Source organism: Mandrillus leucophaeus, unplaced genomic scaffold (genome assembly GCF_000951045.1).
Source record: "Mandrillus leucophaeus isolate KB7577 unplaced genomic scaffold, Mleu.le_1.0 Scaffold82, whole genome shotgun sequence".
Classification (NCBI taxonomy): domain Eukaryota; kingdom Metazoa; phylum Chordata; class Mammalia; order Primates; family Cercopithecidae; genus Mandrillus; species Mandrillus leucophaeus.
Window position 1 is genome coordinate 4,271,927 of NW_012108919.1, and position 26,183 is coordinate 4,298,109.

Sequence of the window (26,183 nt, forward strand, 5' to 3'; positions counted from 1 at the left end):
GACTGAGTAGTTACAAAGTCAAAAACTCCTCAGGACCATTTTGAAACAGAGGCTTCAGAAAGAGAACTTTTTTTTTTTTTTTTTTTTGAGACCAAATCTTGCTCTGTCACCCAGGCGGAGTGCAGTGGCACAATCTTGGCTCATTGCAACCTCCGCCTTGCAGGTTCAAGCGATTCTCGTGCCTCAGCCTCCAGAGTAGCTGGAATTACAGGTACCCGCCACCACGTCCAGCTAATTTTTGTGTTTTTAGTTTTAGTAGAGATGGGATTTTGCCATGTTACCCACGTGGTCTCAAACTCCTGGGCTCACGTGATCCACCCACCTCGGCCTCCCAAAGTGCTGGGATTACAGGTGTGAGCCACTGCACCTGGCCCATAAAGAGAACTTGTAAGGCTCCATCACCCCTTGCCTTAGCAGGTTCATCTTTGCCTCTGAGAGGAATGGGACTGGGGGAGCCCACACCGGAGTGTCCCTTGGACCAGGTGTCCTACACGACCTGGACATGAAACATAACAGCCTTGCTGCCGACCCACTGGGCTTCCTGTGCCGGCGCTGGGGGAGGAGGAGGAGAGCCAGTGAACTCGATGCCATTCACCCTGGGCTGCTCTGGCTTCTCCATCTGAGGGCTCTGGCAATGCTTTTGATGGTTTCAAGGCCTGCCCCACTGCAGCACCTGAAGCTATGGTTCCCCCGAATTGATTTCACCAGCTGAGGTAAGTAGCACCCCAAACTTGTCAGAACAAACAGCATCACACACAAAGGGAAGGCAGAGATGCAGTCTGCTTTGCCAGGTTTGCCCACAGCACACAGGCACATTTGCCCGGGCTACTCTAGAGGACCTGGGGCAGGCCTGCTAGCCTGAGCTACACCTATGCAGCTCTGGTTTGCTGTGCGTCCTTTCACATATTTATTATATAATGTGTCAGGACCTCAACTATTAAGTAATCAGAGGAGAGTCCAAAACACCATCCCCAAGAAGATAGTTCCTCCTTGGAAGTGAAAATGAATTTAACCCCAAGCGTTCTGCCACCTATGTGTCACCTTCAGGCTGGAAGGATTTGAGGTGGGTGCAGGTGGTTCCACCTAGAAGCCACGGGTTCTTGAGGAATTACTTTCTGGCACAACTGTTAAGCCACATCTTTCCAAGACGGCCCAGTGCAAAGCTGTACTGTGGTACTCTTGAGGTAAACGAGGTTCCTCCACATGCTGAGAGACCTGCTCAAAGAGTTGGGTATTTTTTGCTTTTGAGGCAGAGTTTTGCTGTCGCCCAGGTTGGAGCGCAGCGGTATGATTATGGCTCACTGCAGCCTCGACCTCCTGGCCCCGCGTGATCCTCCCACCTCAGTCCCCCAAGTAGCTGGGACAACAGGCATGTGCCACCACACCCGGTTAATTTCATTTTTTGTAGAGATGAGGTCTTACGATGTTGCCCAGGCTGGTCTCGAACTCCTGGGCTCAAGCAGACCTCCTGCCTTGGCCTCTCTAAGTGTTGGGATTATGGGCGTGAGCCACTGTGCCCAGCCTGCTCGCTGAATTTCTAATGAGCTTGAATTATAGGAAATAAAAATGAATTTTCCACTTTCAGACCACTAACCAGTTTAGAGCAAATCTGTAAAGAGTGTATAGATTATGCCACACGAGCCCATGAAGCTACCACGTGTTTAAAGACAAATATACCTCTTGTGAACAGCAGCGTTCAGCTAGGAGGCATAAACATGAACTGAAGAAACCAAGACGTCAGGTATGGCTGTGTGCCTTTTATCTTAGAACCTCATCTCACACATACTCTTCACCCCAAAACATTAGCAGCGAAGGCAATGCCTCACGTCACACCTCCCCACCTCCGACCTACCCAGGGAGAACTTGTGAGCGGGAGTCAATGAGGAGGAGGAATTAGCACTCTTTCCTCTTCTTTGAGGACCCAACAGAAGGCAAAGACACACCTCTGCAATTGGCACTGTTATTTTATTAGTACGAGTATACTGAAACAATAAACTTGTACTGGTATACAGACAATTTATTTAAAACAATTTTGTTCAAATTTTGAATCAAACATTGTTTTATTATAATAATGAAATAATTTCTACCTAGAAAACCTGCAAGCACCATCAAAGAAAGGGACCATAAAATTCAATAAACAGACTCGAGTGTATCCTACAAATAGACACACCACGATTAGAAAATAGAATATGAATTCTTCCATTTTTTAATATTTGTTTTAAAAAAGCTAGTGCAAGTACAATATTTTACACTGGAATTACAGAGAGTATGCACGCATATGGAAAAAAGTTCTCCTGTCACAATAAAAGCTCTTAACTATTATGTATGCACTTAAAATTTTTCTTTTCAATAAGGTGCAAAACATCATTCCTTCCCTAGTTCTCCTCTGTACTGGCCATGTCAGTCTGGTAGTGCCCTCAACCCAAGTTCTGGTGTCTGTTTCCCTTGGCCTGTGGGAGGCATACGATTGGAAGTTTGGTGGGTAATGATCTGACATTAAAATATCCAGTGGTACGAGTCTCAGAGATGGCTCTGGAGCCAGGACTCCACTGGCTGGAAATGAAGACTGTCTAATCTGAAGGTCACCACAAGTACTGACAGGACTGTCTTGAAACCTCCTTTCGGCTGACACTAATTTGGGTTAAGAGTTGAGCAGTTCAGGCTGGGGAGAGGAAGAAACCCCGCCAAAAAGGGCAGTATTCACAGAACCGAATGCACAAGTATCAAGTTCCAATGCACTGACTAAAGGATTTACCCCACTCCTGGACCAGATTACCGGAAGAGTAGGTGGTTCCTGTAAGAACCAGAGAAAACCTGTGCACTGAGCTGCTTGGTAACTGCTCTGAAGACAACAGCTTAAGCTAGTGTCACCTAATACTTGGTATTCTGGAGGACAGTATGTTATCTTGGTAAGGATTACTGTAAACAACGCTTCCAATGAAGGCCTTCAGATGGGCCACAGAAAAGGAGACAGGCTCATTGGCCATCCAGACAGCAAACAAACTAAAGGGAAAGAAAACGTGGGTGAAGCCTCCAATGTATCTGCAGTGGAAGACTTGAGTCCTTTCAGATAAGAAAAGGTATGGAAATTCTCAGAGATTGTTATTGTATAGATACTACCTGTTGGCCAAATGCACTTAATTTTAATACAGTTGAACCATTTGTATGCAAGTCATGAGGACATGAAAAACTGAAGCCGGTGTTCCCTCCCGCCATTACACAGGAGAAAGTTAGCTACCAGAACAATTGCCTTCAACGAGAAGGGAGGGAACGAGAAGGGAGGGGACGAGATTCTGAATTTAAGAATTGTAAGTGGGGTGCTTAATATCCCCACAGCTGTCCAGTTTCCACTGTCCGGCTTGATTTTTGGACAGGAATACTATTCTGAGAAGTAGATCCGCATTTATTTTGGCCTCTTTATATTCAATAAAAATCAAAATAAAACTAAAGTAAAATGAGGCATTTACACTGAAATCATGTTTTTACCCCCCCTATTTAAATGAGGTGTGGGGGGAAAGAAGGTTAAATAATTTTTTTTTTTGTCCCCATAATGAGTCCTGTTTGATTGGTAGCCTGGATCCCTTGTTACAAACACTTCGTGTTCAAGATTATATTCTTTGGGTTTATAGGAACAGGAAGTGCTGAAAATGTCAAACATCATCTCTGAAGAAAAAGAAGTTGCAATGGCTTAAGAGTTTAGACTAAGAAGGGAGCTCAGAGAAGTACTTTCAGCATAGGAATGAACAGTATTCTCAAATCACAGAATACCGAGTTCCCCTCCCTCAGACGAGGGCTATGTGTAACAAAAAGAACAATAAGCATAGGTATAGTTTAAGAGCCTTTTACGTAGTAATTCTTCCAGGCCATAACCATACAAATCTGATCATTTAGACATGACAAATTTCTATATACAAAAAAACATGTAACTTTCAACCCTTCTCTGCTTTATTTATTTTTTTTTACAAACAAAGTATGAAACTCATTGTTTCAACAGATCCATATCTTTCAAACACTGAATGAATCATTTCGACATTCATTTTTCTTTTGTGCAATTTTTAAAACATTACCTGTACTCCTCAAAGTGAGTGCTTCAAAATTTTGTTTTCTTCAGCTTCTCAAATTAGGTGTACATTAAAAAAAAAAATTCCCACAAGGTATAGTGCTACAAGAAAAGATCCTATCAGTAAGGTAACATATTTGAAGCGAGGTCATCTATGTAAAAGAAATCTCAGCCCCGGAGTAGAGGTGTGCAAGTTGTTTGGAGTTTCCCTATGCCAGAAACACAACACGGTCCGTGGAAAAGAGAGGAAACCAACCCAACACAATAGCAGATGCATGTGCTTTATAAAAAAGTATATTCTCTGTATATTTATTACTTGATGTGTTCTTAAATTCTCTATTTCAGAAATTCTGGGTTAAAAACAAATGTGGAAGCAAAGGCCTCCACGCCACTTTTAAAAAAAAAAAAAAGTGTAATTCTCTTTCCTTTCATATCACCACCGAAGAAACCGAATTGGGCCACGGAGTCTGCTGGCCCTGTTTTCACCTGGTGCAAATGGAAGTGCAAAGGGTTTCAGAAGGCAACAGACCAGTCTGTTGAGCTGCTTGTGGTTCATGAAACCGTAGCCATGACAACCAATACAGCTCAAGAAGCCTGGCCTTCGGTCCCGAGAGCTCTGCTTCCTCACCCATATCTGAAATAGCATGGCATTAGTGTCTTCAAAAGCATTGGAGATTTTTCTCTCTATGAAAGAAACAGGTTTCCTTAGTAGTCACAGATGTTAAAGGGTATTGTCAATCGTTTCCTTAAAAAACAAAACAAAACAAAATCCAGAGCTACAACAACAAAAATAAATTTTGGCAACATATTTCAGTAAAGATGAAACTATGTGCAAAGAGTGGATTTTATGATTACTAGGAGCTACTGTTCATCTTGAACATGCAGCATTATATTGCAATCTATGCGGTATCTAAGGAGTAATCCACAAGATGCAGGAAATCCAAACATTCCTTGAAATTGTACAACCCTACTCCAGAGCAGTCAAAGTGCTGCTTCTGGACACATCAGTGTACCACACACACACCAGCCCCGTCCCTGAGTAAGAGGTGTGAAAGGTTCCGCAGAGTCCCTTTAGGGGAGAAGGAGGGATGCTGCCACTTCCTGGTGGGGAGAAAAACCCAACACACTCACCTAACAGAAAACATAGAGGCTCATAATTCCGAGTTAGAAATGGGATCAAGAACAACAACAGAAATCAAATCATCCCAAACTAAACTGAGTGAGTTAGGGAAAACGAAAAATTGACCGACATAGAAAATTATCCTGAAAGTCCAAATGAAAATGCAATTTGGATTTCCACTTTAAAAGATCTGAGGTAAGTGGCATCCATCTGTGTATCCCTCCCTCCCCCCTCTGCCCCAGTGTGGCCCAGACAAACTGCAATAATTCTTAAGTTAAACATTCTAAGGAACAGTCATTTTATATATTTAGAAATCCCTAGAAAGAGAGGTTCTTGTTTGTTGGTTTCTTATTAATAATATTATTTTTTTTTTCTTTTCGCCCTGACTAATTTCTTGGTGATTGTGTTCCATTGTAAACGCAAAAGGCCTGCTGTTATTAGTTTAAAAATGGAAAACAGGAAAGAAAGAACAAAAGACGGCTGTCGGTAAATATTGCAAAGTGGACATAGTACAGAGGCACATGGCTGATCCTTGTAAGCTGAACGGCACCGAAGAATTTCTACCCCTGTCATCGTTAATGTTTGCTACACAGAAGCGGTGACAGAGGCTGCTCTGGGAGCCTCGGGGCCCACCAACGTCTGCAAACAGGAGGCTCCTGCCCTCTGTGCGTTCTTCCTATTTGAAGAGAAAGCTGCCACAAGGGAGTGGTGACCGTGGGTGGCAGGTGGTCCCCTCCACAGCCACTGGCCAGCACGCTCAGAACGCACACACACAACAGGCCACACTTCCCGTCCAGGCTCAGAGGCAGGGGCTCCAAGTCTCAAGGACACAGACCCCAAGGAGGGGCCTGCCCACTCGCAGAAAAGACCGTGGAAAATGGGTTAACTCCAGGCTACATGGCTCCAGAGTGCGTCTTAGAAATGAATCTGCCTCCTTCCTCTCCACACTCCACATTCACTATTCCGTGTGGTGACAGGGGACACTGCGGCTCCTCCCCCAGGTCTCCTTGGCTGGCTCTTTCTGCAACGTGGCGGCAGACGCGGGGCTCCTGAAGGCTCCCCGCCCCAGCACTCAGCATCCGCAGCTGGGGAAAGGTGGGAAGCTCTCTCCCTCCTGGCTCCTTCCCTCCAGCCCTGCTCTGGCCAGAATGGGAAAGACCAACCAAATAAGGAAAAAGCCAAAAGGGAATGAGCTTTAACTATATAGCACACTGGTCAGACTCTATTGGCACAGAAAGTATTGCACATGCTAAAAAAGCAAGAGAATGAAATGGGACAAGTGTTTAGAAAGAACCAATTATTTTATAATTCCTATACCTGAAATAGAACCACAAAAATTATGATGATGTTCCTATTGCTCCAAACCACGTGTGTTTTCCCATCTTAGTGTTGGTTTAGTGGATCCAGTCAGTTCAATACTCGAAGTAAGCCAAAAGGTGGTGTGTGTTTTTCTGAGTCCACATGAGTTGTAAATAGTGATACTAATGAGAACAAAGTCTATGTGGCAGCCCGTATTCCTCTTACCATCAAAGGTTAAAAAACAAAAAGAAAAAACAAAACCTAATAATTGCAAGTGCCCTGAGCAGAATATATGGAAGATTAAGCAAGTTCTCTGAACAGAAACGTTTAAAAAATACAGCACTAAATAAGCAGTATGACTGCAAGAATGAACCCACCCAGCTCTCTGCAAGCATGCTGAGAGGGTAATGAAATTCGAGGAAAGTCAAGGAACTATTCTAGCTATTCTAAACCTATTCAAATGTTTTTGGTACACCCCAGAAAATGGTTTACAAAAATCATTAGTCCTGGTGAGCCTTAAATGTAAATGAATACTAGACAGCCAAAATGTGGGTTGATACCAGATTTTTTTTTTTTTTAAATTTGTGAAATGAAGGAAGTACTATTTTCAATGGGGTAAAAGAAAAATCAGGTATTTGTTTAGGTTAGTTGCAGCCATCCAAGTAAGAATATTTAAAAATTTCTCCCTACTTATAAAACTGTTTTTTTAAAGCACTTTAAAGATGCATTCAAAACCCACAAATGATATTTCAGATCTCTGGGAATGAAAGGTTTAAAAACTATGAAATACCCTTTCTGGGTTTGTACCAAACATTAAATCTTGATTTGATTTTGAATAGAAAAAAAAAAAGTCATTCTGAAAATAACATTAATAACAACAATAATAAAATAATTGTTTAAAACAAAATCTTGCTCACATATATAAATGTCTTTATGGAAAACTCTCTCAATGAATCTGAAGAAAATTCTCAGAGTTTCTAAGAGCCTGCTAAGACCTGGCTTTTTGTGACAGATGTGGTAAAAAGACCAAAATGAATTTTCAAAGGAACATAACCTTATAAAATGGCCTAGAGTTTAGGCAGGTTAGAAAGAAATTTTGCTACATTTATTTATGCTCGTTCAGTCCCCCAAACCTTTCCCACAATGTTATTGGATAAAAACTGCAGGAATATCACACAAATTATAAACTCAATATGTGCAAATCGCAAGGTTCTTTAAAAGTTCATCTTAAAAAGAAAAACACTGGACAAAAATGAGTATTTTCTTCTCCATCCCTTTTCTCTCAGTTTCTCTGCCAACTCTGCATATGCCTTGAACTGATTCTCAGACATCAAAGTGAAAAGTGCCTCCCGTCAGGTAGTACTTGGTGGTCATTTATTGTCACATACTAGTTCATAATTCACATTCATCCCTTTAAACCACATTGAAACTTTCAATATCTTGCTCTTCAGCAATTCTGCAGAGCTGAAATGTAGTTACAGTGTTGAAAAAAAGAAAGCAACTTAGTTTTTTTTGTTTTTTTGTTTTTTTTTTTTTCCCCAAAGAGTTTAAAGTGAGATACAGTACTTGTTGAATGAGAGACCAAGATGCTTGGTAATAAAGTGTGAACAGTATTTTTAAATGCTTAAAGATAGTAATATATGCTCATCTTCAAAATCTAATTCCTCATGTCACACTGGAATCTGAAAAAAAAAAAAAAGTGGCACCCGAGTTGTCCATAGTCATGAACTATAAACAGTACTAGAGTTCAAAGACAAAAAGATTTTGCAAACTCAACGTGAAGAGCTTCTGTGGCTCTCACTGAAGGGCAGTTTGCATCTACCTCTTGGGAGTGAAGTCAATGCAATAACCTGATTGGTTTACCTAACACTGCACAGAAACCAGCGTGGGTGTTCGCTCTCTCCCCCGCCCCCACCCCCAACCCCCCTTACCCCATGTGGGGCCATGACAGCAGGGGGCTTCCCTGTCCACCACAACACCCCGGTGACATCGCTGCACTAGTAAAAAGCAGAAATGAAATCCCGCATGTGGCAGTTGCTCTTTAAAAAAAAAAATATATCAGTGCAGTCAGGCCCCATAGGGGGAAATATATATCTATACAATTAAAAGTTGCTTTTATTGTAAAATAGGTTGGAGAGAAAAATGTTCTTTTAAATGGTTAACTTTCCAAATCTGCCGTCTGACGCGCCTCCGCGATGCCCTGAAGCTGGGTTCCTGATGTTGATTTTGCACATGGGAACCCCAGGAGGACACTGCTCTGAACACCCCGTCCCATGCCGATAGCAAGAGAGTGAGGCAGAGGGAGGCAGAGAAAAAGAGACCCTCACTCGCCGCCACAGCGCCTGTGCACCCCCACTTGCGTGCACCCCTGCACCCCTGCAGGACCCTTCCCACGGGACTTTTCTCCTGACACTAGCGGGAGTCAGCGCCCTTGGCTGCTTCTGGGCCGCTACAAAAAGCAGGCGCTGTGGAGCCCGGTTCCTTTCTTCCCCGGGGATGCGTGGAGCCCTGGCCGCTCCTGCTGTGCCCTTCCTCCCGCCCGCTCACTGACAGACACTCGTGGAAAAAGCATATGCACCAGTCTCCTGCGACACACCTGCTGTAACTCTAATGACAAGGTTAGAACAGAAACCTAAAATAAGAGGATAACATGTAAATACTGTGTTATTTAGCCTACAGTACAGTAATCTGGATACAAATGATAAGGGAGAGCCACGTTTCCTTTCCCCCACGCTGCCTCTACTTGCCTACATTAGACCGGCCTTCAATGCAAATCTTAACCTCCTGAGGAATTAGAGAAGGCTTAGGAAGAGTCAAAGGTGGTTCGTCTTCTGACTTCTCCAGTTTGCGGCTCTCCGGCGCCGACCACCTCCTCTTCCTCGTGGCCGCGGGCTTGCTGGGTTCTATTTTGGTGAGGAAGGGCGCTGCAGGCAATCCCATTTTCTCTGGAAACTTCAGTTCGCCATTCTCAGAGAGCATCTGGGCACTCCCCTGGTTGATTCCGTTTTCCTGCTCGGCATACCTGTGTCTGCTGCCCGCCAGGCCGTCGGCCTTTGAGTGCTTCAGCAGGACGCTGGCGGGATCCACGGGCTGGCCCTTTTTAACAGAGCCGTTCTTCAGGTTCTTGAGGGTAAGCGAGATGCACACATCCCCAACTGAGAGTTTGGAACACGGCAAATCAAAGAGCTGGCTGGTTCTCTCCGGACAGCAGGATGACCAGCCCTGTCCAAACACAAAAAAAGGATACTCTACCAAAACTTCAACGCTGACCTGTGGAAACAGGGAGAGACAGAGAGAGGAAGAAGGAAGGGGACAAATGAAAACATTTTATTCTTGTTTGATTTTATGCACACACACACACGTATGAACTCACACATACACACATAGACACACACAGGCCGAATGGGGGGAAAATGACTCAGTTTGCAAACCTCCCTCTCCCCTAGTCACACCCTATAAATGAGGCTCTTCACTTTGGGTTGTACCTGTACTTACCATAGGCAGAAGCCAGTGAAAAGACCATCAATATTCAAAATATTCCACCACGTGTTAGCTCTATAGCTGGTCTCTGTTAGAACCAGTCAATCAAACCCCAGCAATGACAGAACACCCACTTAGCTTTCAGCATCGAGCTAGGCTCTGCGGGTGGCTCAGAAGCCCAGCATGGTCTTAGATTTTATGAGCTCAATGGACAGCTGTTATTATCATACAGGACAGGACTAAACAGGGATCAGAGTGAGACTGTAGGTGAGTTCCAAGAAGCAGGCATGATGTGTTTATCATTGAGTCCCCAGCCCCTAAAAGGATGCTTGGTGGCAGGGCACAGTGGCTCATGCCTGTAATCCCAGCACTTTGGGAAGCCAAGGTGGGTGCATCACTTGAGGTCAGGAGTTCAAGACCAGCCTGGCCAACATGGCGAAACCCTGTCTCCACTAAAAATAAAAAAAAATTCACCAGGCATGGTGGCGGGCACCTGTAATCCTAGCTACTTGGGAGGCTGAGACACGAGAATTGCTTGAACCCAGGAGGCAGAGGTTGCAGTGAGCTGAAATCGTGCCACTGGGCGATCTAGCTTGGGCCACAGAGTGAGACTCCATCTCAAGAAAAAGAAAAAAAAAGGTCAATTTTCAATGTCCTTTCTAGATGTAGTAGACTAGGTAATTTGGACCAACTCTCCTTCTGAGGACAACTAAAAACTCTGAACAAAAATGTAAGCAAATAAATAAATTTTAAAACTCTGGACAAAATGTTTAAACTTTTTTTCTTATAGTACTGGACAGCAAATAAGATAGTAAAAAGGCCAGGTGCGGTGGCTCATGCCTGTAATTCCAGCACTTTGGGAGGCCAAGGCGCATGGATCATCTGAGGTCAGGAGTTTGAGACCAGCCTGGCTAACATGGCGAAATCCCGTCTCTACTAAAAATACAAAACTTAGCCAGGTGTAGTGGCGGGCGTCTATAATCCCAGCTACTCAGAAGGGAGAATCGCTTGAACCCGGGGGACGGAAGTTGCAGTGAGCCAAGATTGAGCCACTTTATTCTAAGACCAGCCTGGCCAGCATGGTGAAACCCTGTCTCTACTAAAAATACAAAAATTAGCCAGGTGTGGTGGCAGGTGCCTATAATCCCAGCTACTCGGGAGGCTGAGGCAGAAGACTTGCTTGAACCCAGGAGGCAGAGGCTGCAGTGAGCCGAGATTGCAGCACTGCACTCCAGCCTGGGCGATAGAGCGAAACTCCGTCTCTCTGTCTCTCTCTCTCTCTCTCTCTCTCTCTCTCTCTCTCTCTCACACACACACACACACACACACACACACAAAGTCCCTGGGTTGGATCAGGAAAGCATGATGGCCCAGGCAGTTGAAGCTGGTGTTAGGGGCCTGTTTTCTCCTGAAGACACTTGAACATTCCAAAGTGGAGCAGTTGGGAAACCAACTGGACTTTTGATAATGTTAAGAGCATAGGGAAAAGGTAATGAAGTTCAGGGTACACCAAGGGAGGGTGCTCTCTGGTGAACCCCATTCTTTTCAGTTGTGACCCCAAAGCACTGTCCCTTAGAGGTGACAGTGAACCACAAGCCAACAGGCCTTTCAAGGTCTCAAGCTCAGATTTGACTCATCTGAGTTCCTAAAACTGGATTAAGGTCTTGAATTATTTTCACAATTTTGCAAATAAAAGCATTCAATTTAAAAAGGGGGGTGGTGGTCATGAGGAGACCAGATAACATGTATAAACACTAATAAAATATCAGATCTTAAAAATGGATGCTCCAGGGCTTCTCATATAGAGTCATACATACAGACTTTACAATGACTATGCTTACAATATTTAAGAAGATTAAAGACAGCTTGAGAATTTTGATAGGAAACTAGGACCTGTTTTTAAAAGATCCATGAAGTCAGGCATGGTGGCTCATGTCTGTAATCCCAGCACTTTGGGAGGCTGAGACAGGGATGATCACTTGAGGCCAGGAGTTTCAGATCAGTCTGGGCAACAAAGTGAGACCCTGTTTCTACAGAATTTAAAAAAAAAAAAAATAGCCTAGTGTGGTGATGCGCGCCTGTAGTCCCAACTACTCAGGAGGCTGAGGCAGGAAGATCTTGAGCCCAGGAGTTAGAGGCTGCAGTGAGCTATGATCGCAAGATGCACTTCAGCCTGGGCAACAGAGTGAGACCCTGTCTCTAAAAAAATTAATTAATTTTTAAAAAGATCTATGAGAATTATAGAATTAAAATATACACCCATTGAAATCAAGAATGCAATGAGTTTTCCAGTTGAATAGATATGGATTAAGAAAGAATTCATGAAGTGGATTCTCTAATTAGAGCTTTAGAAGAGACTCCACAGAGTGAACACAGAGACAAAAAGATGGTTAATATGGAGGAGAGGGTAAGAGACAGATAAGATAAATTGAGAGGGGCTAACAGACATTAATATGGAGGAGAGGGTAAGAGACAGATAAGATAAATTGAGAGGGGCTAACAGACACACAATTTGAATCCTAGGAGGAGGAAGAGAGGGGAGGTAACAGGGCAGAAGTAATATTTGAGGAGGTAATGGCTAAGAATTTTCCCACACTGAAGAAGGATAGTAAAACAGTTTCAAGAAGGCCTAGCCCAAACAGGAAAAATAAAAAGAAATCCTCACTGAGGCAGATGAGAAATAAATTGCTATAAATCAAAGACATCTTGCAAACTACACAGGAAAAAAATATCATTAAGTCTCTAGAATAGGCTGGGCATGGTGGTTCATGCCTGTAATCCCAGCACTTTGGGAGGCCGAGGCGGGTGGATCACCGGAGGTCAGGAGTTTGAGACCAACTCGGCCAACATGGTGAAACCCCATCTCTACTAAAAATATAAAAATTAGCTGGGCATGGTGGCAGGAGCCTGTAATCCCAGCTACTTGGGAGGCTGAGGCAGGAGAATCGCTTGAACCCGGGAGGCTGAGGTTGCAGTGAGCCAAGATCATGCCATCGCACTCCAGCCTTGGTGACAACAGAGAAACTCCATTAAAAAAAAAAAAAAAAAGCCTTTAAAACAAAATACATATTACCTCCAAATAAGCAACAACTGAACTCACACTTTACATCTCAACAAAAATAATGGAAGCCAGTAGACAATGGAAATAATGGAATATCTTTACAGTGCTAAAGAAAAATAATTGCCAATTGAGAATTCTGTATGGAGCCAAAAGGTCCTTCCAGAATGAAGGCAAAATAGAGACACGTTCAGACAAACAGTAATTAAAAGAATTCACCACCAACAGATCTGCATTACAGAAAATACTAAAAGGTATTCTTTAGGTAGAGAAAAAAACAAATCTAGATTGAAGTTTGTACAGGGAGGAATGAAGAGGAATGAAAATGGTAGATATGTGGTAAATCTAAAATAATATTGGCTATATGTAACAATATTTAAAATATTCTGTTTTTTTTTTTTTCTTTTTGTGAGAGGGAGTCTTGCTCTGTCGCCCAGGCTGGAGCGCAGTGGCACGATCTCGGCTCACTGCAATCTCCGCCTCCCGCGTTCAAGCAAGTCTCCTGCCTCAGCCTCCTGAGTAGCTGGGACTATAGGCACATGCCATCATGCCTGGTTAACTTTTGTATTTTTAGTAGAGATGGGGCTTCACCATGTTGGCCAGGATGGTCTCGATCTCCTGACCTCATGATCCACCCGCCTCAGTCTCCCAAAGTGCTGGGATTACAGGCGTGAGCCACCGCGCCCGGCCTCTGTTGGATTTTATACACATGCAGACACATAAAACCACACATGCATAATTGAAGTACCAAAAAAACTTTAAAAGTAGTAAATTTCCACGGATTGTGGCTTTTCTACTTCATCTTTTTTGTCTCCTTTGTTAACTCTGATTGATACAGTTGTGATACACTTCTAGAATGACAGACTTTACTGGATCCACACATTGCATGTTTTTAGAAGAGACAACTAGAGAGTACATTCATATGGCAGCCTGTAAGCATGAACCCATACACCTGCGTGTATTACTGGGGGGGAAGTTTCATTGTTCTGGGCTAGTTTTATAATGTGAAGCAAGCTAAAAGTTTTTGAGTGCCTACTCTCTGTCAAGCTCTCAGGTACAAACTTTACAAAAAGTATTTTGTTTAATGTTCACAACAGTATTAGCATGGAATAGTATAGATTTTCCAATTTTATAAATTTTATGAATAGTCACAGAGAGATTAAGTCACTTGCCTAATGTCATAGCTATTAGCTGATGGGTTTAGGATTTTATCCCAGTCTTTGGCCCCCAAACCCATTTTCTTTTTTCTATGCCTCCTGACCTCTACCCTTGTGAGCAAAGATATTACAATGCCACCAAAAGAGATGAACTCAGCATTCCCACTACCCCGCAACAGTGGTGAATATTGCCTGAAATAAGTAGGATCCAAAGGCATAAGCTCATGGGCTTGTTCCATGGTACAGATAATTGTGATGTAGTGTCTGCCTTATAGCCACTCATACAATTCTAGTTACCCTGTACAAGTGTGCGACACTATTCAGTTTCAAAACTACATTTACATCACACAGACAAACATATATGTGCATATATACATAGACAAATACACTTACAAGTGACTGTATCAGATGGGGATACCCACTGTATTGTAAGTAGGAGGACCGATCTGGAACTGGCTCCGCAGATCCTCTCCCAAACCTTTCAGAGCCATTAACAACACAAACTGAACAGAAGGAAACCAATCCCACATCAAGTGGAGATTGTTTTGCTGTAAATCCAAGTTGTAAAAATAAAACTCTCAGGTGTTAATATCTATCTCGTAAGACTCTCTACCAGAGTTGCGGTTTGCTTATTCTTGCCCATCACCAGGCAGAGGTAATGTGACATTCAGAAGACCAGAAACCTTATTTCCAAACATGTCAGCCTCTTTTTTGGTTCTGTGTGTTCCTGGATAACTCCCTGCCTCTTTGTTGGCAGACGGCCGGACACCTACCCATGGAGAGGCCCTTGGTGTGTGAGCCACATTATACACACTTCACAGGGCAGGCAATATTTAATTTTCTGAAAATAACATCTACTACGTGCTCACAGATAAACCTATCTGAGGATTTCCACGTTACCAAGTACCTGTAGACTCATCAAGAAATGTCTACAAGCCCTTTATAACAGGTACTATAATTGATTACTGCAAAAGCCAGGACACAGATGCTCATGTTCCCCACTAAAGACTTCCTAATGTTGTTGGACGTTTTAAACCCTTTCATTATTTTCACATCTCAGAACTCCAAAGACACCACTCTTGTAATCCCAGCACTTTGGGAGGCTGAGGTACAACTGTGAAATAGCAAAAGAACGAACATAACTAACTTCATTTTTGTTTAAAGGGTTTTACCCTTTCCTGCATGTAGGCTAGGATAATTTTATAGCACCGAGATAATATACACAAACAACAATCACGTACTTTTAGAAACTAACTCTGGGATTAAAGGGGAAGTATAAAAACAACTAACTATATATTGTTAAAGACTGATAGGAGTGGCTGGGCACGGTGGCTCACTCCTGTAATCCCAGTACTTTGGGAGGCCGAGGCGGGTGGATCACCTGAGGTCAGGAGTTTGAGACCAGTCTGGCCAAGATAGTGAAACCCTCTACTAAAAATACAAAAGACTGATAGAAGCATTGTGACCTGACCAAGGACAAAGAAGTTCCCAACCTTCTCGAACCTTCACTGGTGCCCAAATGTCTACGGTCCTCAGTTGCCTCGATACCAACCTCCTTGTCTCCCCCATAGCCCCCTTCCATAAAAACCCTCCAACCAGCCTAAAAAATTGGAGATGGTACTTAATTTTTTACAAATTATTATTATTATTTCTTGAGATGGATTCTCGCTCTGTTGCCCAGGCTAGAATGCAGTGGTACAATCTTGACTCACTGCAGCCTCTGCCTCCTGGGTTCAAGCTATTCTCCTGCCTCAGCCTCCTGAGTAGCTGGGACTACAGGCATGTGCCACCACACCTGGCTAATTTTTGTATTTTTCAGTAGAGACGGTGTTTCGCCATGTTGGTCACGCTGGTATCAAACTCCTGACCTCAGGTGATCTGCCTGCCTTGGCCTCCCAAAGTGCTGGGATTACAGGTGTGAGCTACGGTGCCCGGCCTGGAGATGGTACTTTAGAAGCCTAGCTCATCATCTTCTCAACTATGCTGGCTTTCCCAATAAACCTGCGTTTCCTCTCACCAACCTCATCTCTCATATTTGGCTTTTGAGTGGTGAGCAGCCAAACCTAAGTTCGGTTACAGAGGCGGGAGGGTCACTCGAGCTACTGCACCACTCCAGCCTGTGTGCCAGAGCAGGACTCTGTCTCTAAAAACCAAACCGAACCAAACCAAACTCCAAACCTCCAAAGACAGGCCTTAGAATTAAATGCTGTGGTGTGAACCATAGCTAGAATAGCCTACCGAAGAATTCACGAGAGAAAAGTGATGGAGAGAGAGAATATTTGAGATGTGCACTAAAATAAGATGATGTTAATGGATTTTTTGTTTTGTTTTGTTTTCTGAGACAGAGTCTCGCTCTGTCTCCCAGCTTGGAGTGCAGTGGCACCATCTCAGCTCACTGCAATCTCTGTCTCCTGGATTCAAGCAATTCTCCTGCCTCAGCCTCCTAAGTAGCAGGGATTACAGGTGTCCACCACCACCCCTGGCTAATTTTTTATATTTTTAATAGACACGGGTTTCCCCATGTTGGCCAGGCTGGTCTTGAACTCTTGACCTCAGGCGATCTGCCTGCCTCAGCCTCCCAAAATGCTAGGATTACAGACATGAGCCACTGTGCCCACCTGGCCTGTCAATGGAATTTATGTTAACTTAGATAGGCTTGGGAGATTCTTCTTTAATCACTTCAAAGCCTTCTCTTTGCTTCTTTTTTGCCTAAATTCTGCCTTTGCTTCCTACCAAAGGAGCTGTGTCACCCTGTGAAAAGATGCCACGACCAGCTATTAGCTGGGTCCATGAAAGCTGAGGTGGGAGCAGAAGATTATTCAGATAATCTGATCATTGTAGGCACATATTGGATAGCCTGCCAGCCCAATGCTAGTTTTCTCCTCACTAATTAGTGTGAACTATCTAGACAATGCACTTTCCCCTGCTTGGGGTCTGAATGTATGTGAAGGGAAATAACTTTTTTTCCCTTTCTTTGGTGAAAGTTAAAATCTTGTTGCACACATCTCAAATAGGTACACGCATGTATTCATAGCGAATCTATTTTTATTTTATAATTAGGTGTGTCATAAGGATATACACATTCTTAAAGGTTAACTGATCATTAACGGTTAATGAAGAAATCTCACTGAGGGATTTTTCAGTGAGAATATATATAATCAAATCGGTTGCTTGCAATTCCCTTGGAGAGGAGCCTTCTCCATCTCAAAACATGCTGTCAGTGCCAGCGGGGACTGGTTTGGATGTGAAACAGAGGCGGTGTGATTTTGTAGGATGATGTCATCTTCAACTGGAACAATGAGTCTGTGAATTCCTTGAATTTAAGACTCATATGGGTGTTCCCTATGATGCTGACAGCTTCAAAATATTGTTATTATTATTATTATTTTTTTGAGATGGAGTCTTGCTCTGTTGTCCAGGCTGGAGTGCAGTGGCGCCATCTCGGCTCACTGCAACCTCCACCTCCTGGGTTCAATCACCTCCTGGGACTACAGGCATGACCCACCACACCTGGCTAATTTTTGTATGTTTAGTAGGGATGGGGTTTTACTATGTTGGCCTGGCTGGTCTTGAACTCCTGACCTCAAGTGATCTGCCCGCCTTGGCCTCCCAAAGTGCTGGGATTACAGGCGTGAGTCACCGCGCCTAACCTCAAAATAATATTGAGTGTTCCTAATGACACACGTCAGGCTTTGCAGCTTTAATAAAAGTTCAACAAGTACACACCAAGCACCTGCGAAGTGTCAGGAACCTTAGAAGAGCACCTATGGGTTAAGACCTAGTTTCTTGCCTCCCACGAGGAGACAGAACATACATGCAAAACAAAACACTTCACAAGGGCACATCTGGACACCAGTGACCACGCTATCTGATGATGTCCACTCAGATGTCAAACAGGCAACTCAAACTTAAAGTGACCTAAAACGCATCAGACCTCCCCATGTGCCCGTGCCCGGTGGCCATCCCATGTTCTTCCCCATCTCCATAAATGGTATCCCATTCTTTCGGCTGTTCAGTCAAGGACCCGGGAATCACACTTCCTTCCGCTCTTTCTCTTCCATCACATACATCCCAATTATAAGCAAACTGTATGGGTTCCTTTTCCAAATACACCTAGAATGAGACTATTTTTCACTACCTCCACCACCTCTGTCCCGGCCACGCTGCGTCTCACTCGCTCAGTCACCATATGCAAGCTTGATGTGGTCTGCATGTGCACCTTACTCCCTACACCATAGCAACAGTGGTCTCCTTGCTGGTCCTTTAACCCCACTTGCGCCTTCCATCTGGGCACCTGCTACTCTCTCCATTCATTTGGAATCTTTTTTGCCTCACGTACTGTTGCCACCCACTCTCCTTCTCAGAGACAACTCCCCTGACAGCTCTATTTAAAATAACAACACTCTAGTTTCCATAGTTTCTCTTTTCTTTTTTTATTTTGAGATAGGGTCTTGTTCTGTTGCCCAGGCTGGAGTGCAGTAGCATGATCATGACTCACTGCAGCCTTGACCTCCTGGGCTCAAGAGATCCTCCTGCCTCAGCTGCCTGAGTAGTTGGGACCACATGCATGCACCACCATGTCCAGCTAATGTTCTGTTGATGATGATAATGATGATTCTTATGTAGAGAAGGAGTCTTGCTCTGTTGGCCAGGCCGGTTTCAAAACTCCTGGCCTCAAGTTCCCTCTTGCCTTGGCCTCCCAAAGTGCTGAGATTACAAGCATGAGCCACCTAGCCTGGCCCCTTCTCCTCTGTATACCAGGGATCTCCAACCCCCAGGCAATGGACTGGTAGTAGTCCATGGCCTGTTAGGTACTGGGCTGCACAGCTGGAGGTGAGCGACCATTCCCAACTGAGCTCCATCTCCTGTCAGATCAGTCGCAAGCATTAGATTCTCATAGGAACATGAATCCTATTGTAAACTGAGCATGCAAGGAATCCAGGTTGTGTGCTCCTTATGAGAATCTAACTAATGCCTGATGATCTGAAGTGGAACAGTTTCATCCCAAAATCATCCCTGTCCCTCTTCCCATCCTGTGAAAAAATCTTCTTCCGTGAAACCAGTCCCTGGTGCCAAAGGGGACTGGTTATCTTCTTATGCATTCTTTTTTATTTACTTGGGTGAGACGGGCTGATCATGAGGTCAGGAGTTCGAGATCAGCCTGGCCAACATGGTGAAACCCTATCTCTACCAAAAATACAAAAAAATTAGCCAGGTGTGGTGGCGGGCGCCTGTAAATCTCAGCTACTCAGGAGGCTGAGGCAGGAGAATTGCTTGAACCCGGGAGGCGGAGGTTGCAGTGAGCCGAGATCGCGTGATTGCATCCCAGCCCAGGCGACAGTGCAAGACTCCATCCTAAAAAAAAAAAAAAAAAACAAAAAACCTGAAAGAATAGTTCTGTTTGCCTTCTGTATGGAAAAACATTGCAATGGTACAACTGGACAACAGGGGGCAATAGAGAGACTGCCTGTCTTTTTTTTTCCTTTTTCTTTTTCTTTTCTTTTTTTTTTTTTTACCAGCCAGAACTAAAGTGGGCTATGGCCTCCACCAGGGAGAGGAGCAGAGCTTTCTCCAGGTTGTGGCTTACCCGCTAACAGGCAGCTTTCTCAGCGGAGCCATAGCCACCTCACCTTGTCAGATGCTGAGGTCGTCATGATTTTATTGAATCATATACTTCAGTTATTTTCTCTCCACTCTCGTTCCTGCAGCTGTGTTAGTAATCATTAAGTCATTTTATGATCTTGCTGGGGTTCCACACATTTTTCAGAATGGTTTCTGATGAAATCTCAATGAAAATAAACTCATGGGAGCAGTACCACAGATAACCAAAGCATGTTACATAACGCCAGACAGCTCAGTAGAGCCCATTTTTTTCATCCAATAAATATATCCTGTTTCAAACACACTAAGCAGTATGTAGGGTAGCCTTTATAACTTTTCTTTCTTTCTCTTTTTTTTAGATGGAGTCTCACTCTGTTGCCAAGGCTAGAGTGCAATAGTGCAATCTTGGTTCACGACAACCTCTACCTCCCAGGTTCAAGTGATTCTCCTGCCTCAGCCTCCCAAGTAGCTGGGATTACAGGCGCCTGCCACCACACCAGGATGATTTTTTGTATTTAGTAGAGACAGGGTTTCATCATGTTGGTCAGGCTGGTCTTGAACTCTTGACCTCAGGTGATCCATGCACCTCAGCCTCCCAAAGTGCTGGGATTATAGATGTGAGCCACCGTGCTCAGGGATGGCCTTTGTCAGCTTGAGGCCCCTCTGTCTTTCATCTCTGGATGCACTGTCACCAGCACCTCTTGCTTTTGAGGGTGGACTGCCTCAAAACTCCCACCATACTCCACTCTTTCCCTTCCTTTTCCTGCTGCTGCCAGCAAGCCCATTTGCTCATCAGTACGGTTAAAAGAGATCTGCCTACTTCTTCCCTTCAGCCCCCTCAACCGACTCCTCTAAAACCATCACCTCCAACTCCCATTTGGGATGGAGGAACCAAGACAGGGAGACAACATAGACTCACTTCTGGGCTCATAATTATTTATTCAGTGTCACCTTCCTAATCTGACTAAGTGACTGGCTTTTAAGAAAAATTTTAGCTCCTCTGTATGAAAATTCAATAAAATTCCTTTTACCACTTAGTCAATAACTACTGTATCTAAACACTATGCACATACACACGTATTTATGCTGTTTGATTGTATATTTCAATCTTAGATTGGTGCTATGTCTATATACACACATATGTACATATCACCAAAAACAAGATAGAAAGAAAACAAAGCGTCTGTTGTTTAAATATGTCTCCCTTTTCCTTCACAAGAGTCCCTGTTTTCACAAATTGCGAAGGGCATCTGTTTCACAAAACATTTTGTCGTGACACTATCCCAGACACACAAATTTCGCTTGTTGCTGGGAGCAATGAAATCTCTCATAAGCTCGATTTCAGTGAGTATGTCTTGTTTTTGGTGAAATTATTAAATTGGGTATTCTTTTGTCTGCAAGTGAAATTCTCAGTCTTGTTTTACCTGTAAAGGCCGGTCTGCTCTCCTGGAAGGCTAGTCTGCATGGTTACGTTCTCAGCATGAAAAAAATCAGAAAACCCTGCCTGTCTCAAGGATGAAGGGGGTAAGCGAGAGACCCGTTTACTGCAATGTTTAAAAATCATTAATAAAAACAGTCAAAACTCTTTGGCTGAGTGTAAGAATCTCTGTGAGTGTTCTATTTAAAACACTGAATCATGTTCACGCAAAGCCTGACTCAGTCCTTGGTGGAAGTGTTTCAGGGTTGTTCAGTAAACCCACACCCTAGCACTGGGATGCCTCCTAACACAAATCCCAAATTAAAAGCTGGGTTTTTCTCACACGTGGTAGCGTGGCTCACAGAGTTCCCTTGTGGGAAGGCCCTGTAGGGAGGCTCAGGGCTGGCCAGGAAGGACACAGTCCAGCGAGTGACCACAGCAGCTGTGACACGGAAGCCCTTAGGCACACAGGTTCTAGCTCACTTGCCTTCCTTTTCTGGGGCTTTAAAATGTGTGCCTTAGGCAGGGCAGAGTGGCTCATCCCTGTAATCCCAGGACTTTGGGGACCTGAGGTGGGAGGATCACATGAGCTCAGGAGTTCAAGACCAGCCTGGGCAACATGGCAAGACCCCATGTCTACAGAAAAATACAAAAATTAGCTGGGTGTGGTGGTGTGTGCCTGTGGTCCCAGTCACTAGGGAGGCTGAGGTGGGAGGATTGCTTGAGCCTAGGAGGTCAAGGCTGCAGTGAGCTATTGTGGTGTCACTGCACTCCAGCCTGGGCAATAGAGCAAGACCCCATCTCAAAAAAAAGATGTGCCTTAAAGAACAACATAATATTCAGTGCTAAAAAGAAATGAGCTATCAGAGCAACAAGAAGACATGAAGAACCTGAAATGCATATCGCTAAGTGAGAGACGCCAGTGTGAAAAGGCGACATACTAGATGATTCCAACTGCATGGCATTCTGGAACAGTCAAAACTATGGAGAGAGTAAAATGATCAGTGGGTTCCAGGGGTTTAAGGTGGGGTGTGGGGGACAAATGGTTGATGCATAAGGGATTTTTAGGGTGGTACAGCTGTTCTGTATAATACTGTAATGCTGGATACATGACATCAGAAATTCATCAAAAACAGCATGTACAACACAGAGCGAACTGTAGTATAACTATGGACTTCAGTTAAAAATAAGGTATCAGTACTGGCTCATCAATTGTAACCATTCTATCATACCAATGCAAGATTTTAATAACGGAAAACTGTTATGTGTGTGGGACCTCTCTCTACTTGCTGTACACCTAAAACTGCTTTAAACAATAGTCTTTAATTTTTTTTTTTAAATGCTATAAACAACAATGGTTGGAGAGAATCAAAACATATAAGATGACCCAGTTGGGAGCACGTGTAGCACATAAAGTTTAAAGCAGAGCATTTTTCTCTCTCTCTTTTTTTTTTTTTGGAGAGGTACAAAGACCCACAAACAAAAATGCGGTTTGACATAGTTTCTCTGTTGGAGCCTTTCCAGCATCAGAACAGATAGGAAGTGTGTATTACCAACAACTGCGGCACAAATCCAGGGCTGCGCTCTGCACACAGGGCAGTCACCAACTATCTATTTTTTGATACGTTAGGATTCATCGCCACCAAGCTTGGCATGTTCAGTGTTGGCAAGTGGGTCTGCCTTGGCTGCAAAGGGACTGACTCTACAAGCTCATGTGCTGCCTGCATGAGGGCCTTGGCTATTTTTAGGTACCAGCTAATCCATTCAATGCATAATGCTACCATCGATGACTCACAGCTCACAGCAGTCAAGCTAAAAAATAGTAGAATGAAAGGAAAGCCATCGGTAGACACCCAGTAAGTACATCATGATAACAACTGCTGTACAAGCACACACAGGCACACTCACACCCACGCCAGGACAGTCGGGAGGAGGAAATGGCACTGAATATTAAGCAGCCACCAATTCAGGGAAGCAGTCACCTCAGGAGGTGCTGGGAAGCGACAGACGGCCCTAATAACACACAGAGCCTGGCATTTAGGAAAGAAGCAAAGGAACGTGTCAGCCCAGAGCACTTTACCAATAAATTTTACAACTCCACTGAGCAAATGCTGTGTACTCTTCAGAGAAGCTGAACCTAAGAAGGGTGAAACAGAAGGATGGGATAATATAGAACGCCGCCAGATGGAAGCCAAAGGCTCCCTGACTGGGGCCATCCTGGGCAGGGCTGTCCCAGTGGACACGTCGCTAACAGCCTCTTGCAGAAAAAGAAGAGGAGCCCGGGAGCCCTTGTTTCTGCATTGGTTGTCTTACCTATCTGGAGGGCTGCAGCACCAATGCATCCCTCACGTCCAGTTTATGCTCAGAAATAAGACTGATATGCTTACGCAGGCTGGCATGACATCATTCAGCCTTACAAACAGGAACGGCGGGAAGGGTGCTCTCCTCGGCCACTCGCGGGACTCCACCCCGAGGATTACAGGCAGGGTAAAAACGGCTTGTTGTGCTCATTGGAAAAGTTCAGCCTCTTTCTAGACTTTCATCAGCTGCCTCTCCTTCCAGAAATGCTTTTTAGAACATGAGGCCTTTGATTTATTTTTCAGCTGTGAATCACTTTCTCAGGGCCAGAGCCATCTAAGTTGAAGCAGGGAAGGGAAAACTAACATTGCACAAGGTCCCAGTGCTACTGATGAGTGAGGGATACGTTCAGACTCAGCTCTCTTCAGGGCCAGTTCCTGCATTTTCCAAGCAGCTAACCTACTTCCTACATAAGGAGGAGGTGCGAAGCCCCATCCTTCTTTTGAGTCGCGTTGGCTCCCACGTTGATGCTATCGCTTGGGGGGTCCCATCTGGGATGCGCCACAGACTTATGGCCTCAAACGTGGAGGATATTAAGTGGATTATATTTGGCAGTGAGGCTCAAGGGAAGTGATTCTGTCATCCTTTGGGACTCTCAACCAGAATCAAGGCATGCCAAAGTAGCAACTCTCTTCCAGGGTGGGGAACGTGCTATCACCTTTCACTGAAGAGGAAGGAGGCTTCCTTTGGTGCACACAGTAACAATGGACAATACCTGGCATTCCCCTTTCCTCCTACAGTATCTAGGTGGGGGCCTGGGGGATGCATAGACGCTTTGCCCGAGCGAGAAATGCTGCACCAGGCAGGGCAATGCCACAGGGATAGTGACAAACACGGAAAAGCATTTTTCTCCTACATTGCCTTGTCTGGAGCGTCAGCTGGGACAACGCTGGGGGCATCTTTCCACAGTCTTAATGAGGAATTCAGCCCCTTAAAAATAATCCCCAAACTAAAACACCCCTCAGTTTTACACGAGATGGCTTTAGTTCCCACGAGGTCTGTATGCCGCTTAGCATGTGGTTTATGCTAAGAGGCATACATGAACATGTTCATCTTAATACCCTTCTTGGTTTTTGGTTAACTGATGCTAATCAATTTTTACAAGGGCTGTGCTGTTCTGGAAAGTATAAAAGTGAAACATTAAAAAACTGAGCAGTCTCGAGAGATTATCTCCTATGAAGAATCATATGTGGCCGGGTGCCGTGGCTCACGCCTGTCATCCCAGCACTTTGGGAGACCGAGGTGGGTGGATTGCTTGAGCCTAAGAGTTCCAGACCAGCATGGGCAAGATAGTGAAACCCTGTCTCTACAAAAAATATAGAAAATTAGCTGGGTATAGTGGCACACATCCATAGTCCCAGCTACTGGGGAGGCTGAGGTGGGAGGATCAATTGAACCCGTGAGGTTGAGGCTGCAGTGAGCCAATGGGCCCACCACTGCACTTCAGCCTGGGTGACAGGGCAAGACCCTGTCTCAAAACAAGCAAACAAATGAACATGACCCCCCCCACACACACACACACAAACAAAACTCATTTGCCTGGTTTAGAGAGGAGAGAGCTGCAGCTCAGAAAGGTGAAGTAACTTGTCCTGCCAGAGACCCAAAGCCGCACCTCTGGGTCTGTCACCACCATACCGTATCACACGGCTTTCCCTGGGGGTGTGATGTTGGGGGGGGGCGGGTCTTATGAGGTCAGGCATCCTCAAGAGTCTGTTCATGCAGGATTTCTGCCTAGAGTCACAATGCCATCTGTTTTGGAGAAAACCATCTCTTCTTCCACAACTTCCCCAATCAAATTTGTGATTTTGCTTAGTAAGCTCAACCATTTGCACATTTCTGAATTTGTCTGTGGGTGCGGTGTCAGCGATGCCTAACCCATTGAGAAGACCAGGAAGATTCTTCAGGCTAGAGGAGAGAACCCCTCAGGAAGGCACTGCAGAGGGAGAGGATGTAGCCTTTGGAACCTCAATTAAGTCCAGATATGAATTATCTCTCTCCCTCCCATCTCCCCCTCTCATGCTCTCTGTCTGAATCTCCGCTGACTCTGAACCTGTCACTTGTGGCAAACACAGCTGGTGGAGTATTTTAGCTGTGATGATGTCAGCCGATTTCTGATAGGCTCCTCGGCAAAATGACAAATCATTGGTTGCGTCAGGGCCTTGCACTTTTGTTTCTACACCGTGAAGCCCTAGCTGCCTTTTCAGCAGGTCTCAGCACACTTGCCTTTCTTTGCAGAAGCCCTTCCCGGCATGCAGCACAGCCACGGGGGCCCGACCCCACAGACCTGCGAACAGGCCCTGACAACACTTCCACCTGCTTATCTGCACCCTGGCTGTCAGGAGAGGGACTTAGTGATCTCACTATGGGAAAAACCATGAGAACAGGGCTCTGACTTCATGGAGAAGCCAATTTCTCTTTCATTCAATCAATACTTTTGCAAAGTTTGGAGTAGGGAAAAACACACCTAGATTCTTCCCCCCCATGAACAGAAGAGGGCTGTAAGGGGCTGGGCGCGGTGGCTCGTGCCTGTAATCCCAGCACTGTAGGATGCCGAGGCGGGTGGATCACCTGAGGTCAGGAGTTCGAGACCAGCCTGACCAACATGGTGAAACCCTGTCTCTACTAAAAATACA

General features: G+C 44.6%; 1 protein-coding gene across 1 annotated transcript in view; it reads right to left on the reverse strand.

Annotated features, from left to right (window-relative positions):
- Positions 1-7,562: 7,562 nt before the first annotated feature.
- The window catches only part of ATXN1 (ataxin 1), a 27,657-nt gene continuing 9,036 nt past the window's right edge, over positions 7,563-26,183 (reverse strand). The window contains exon 3 of the mRNA XM_011967944.1: positions 7,563-9,749. Coding sequence (XP_011823334.1) covers positions 9,219-9,749 — 531 coding nt within the window. The 3' untranslated portion in view covers positions 7,563-9,218. The remainder of the gene's footprint in view (positions 9,750-26,183) is intronic.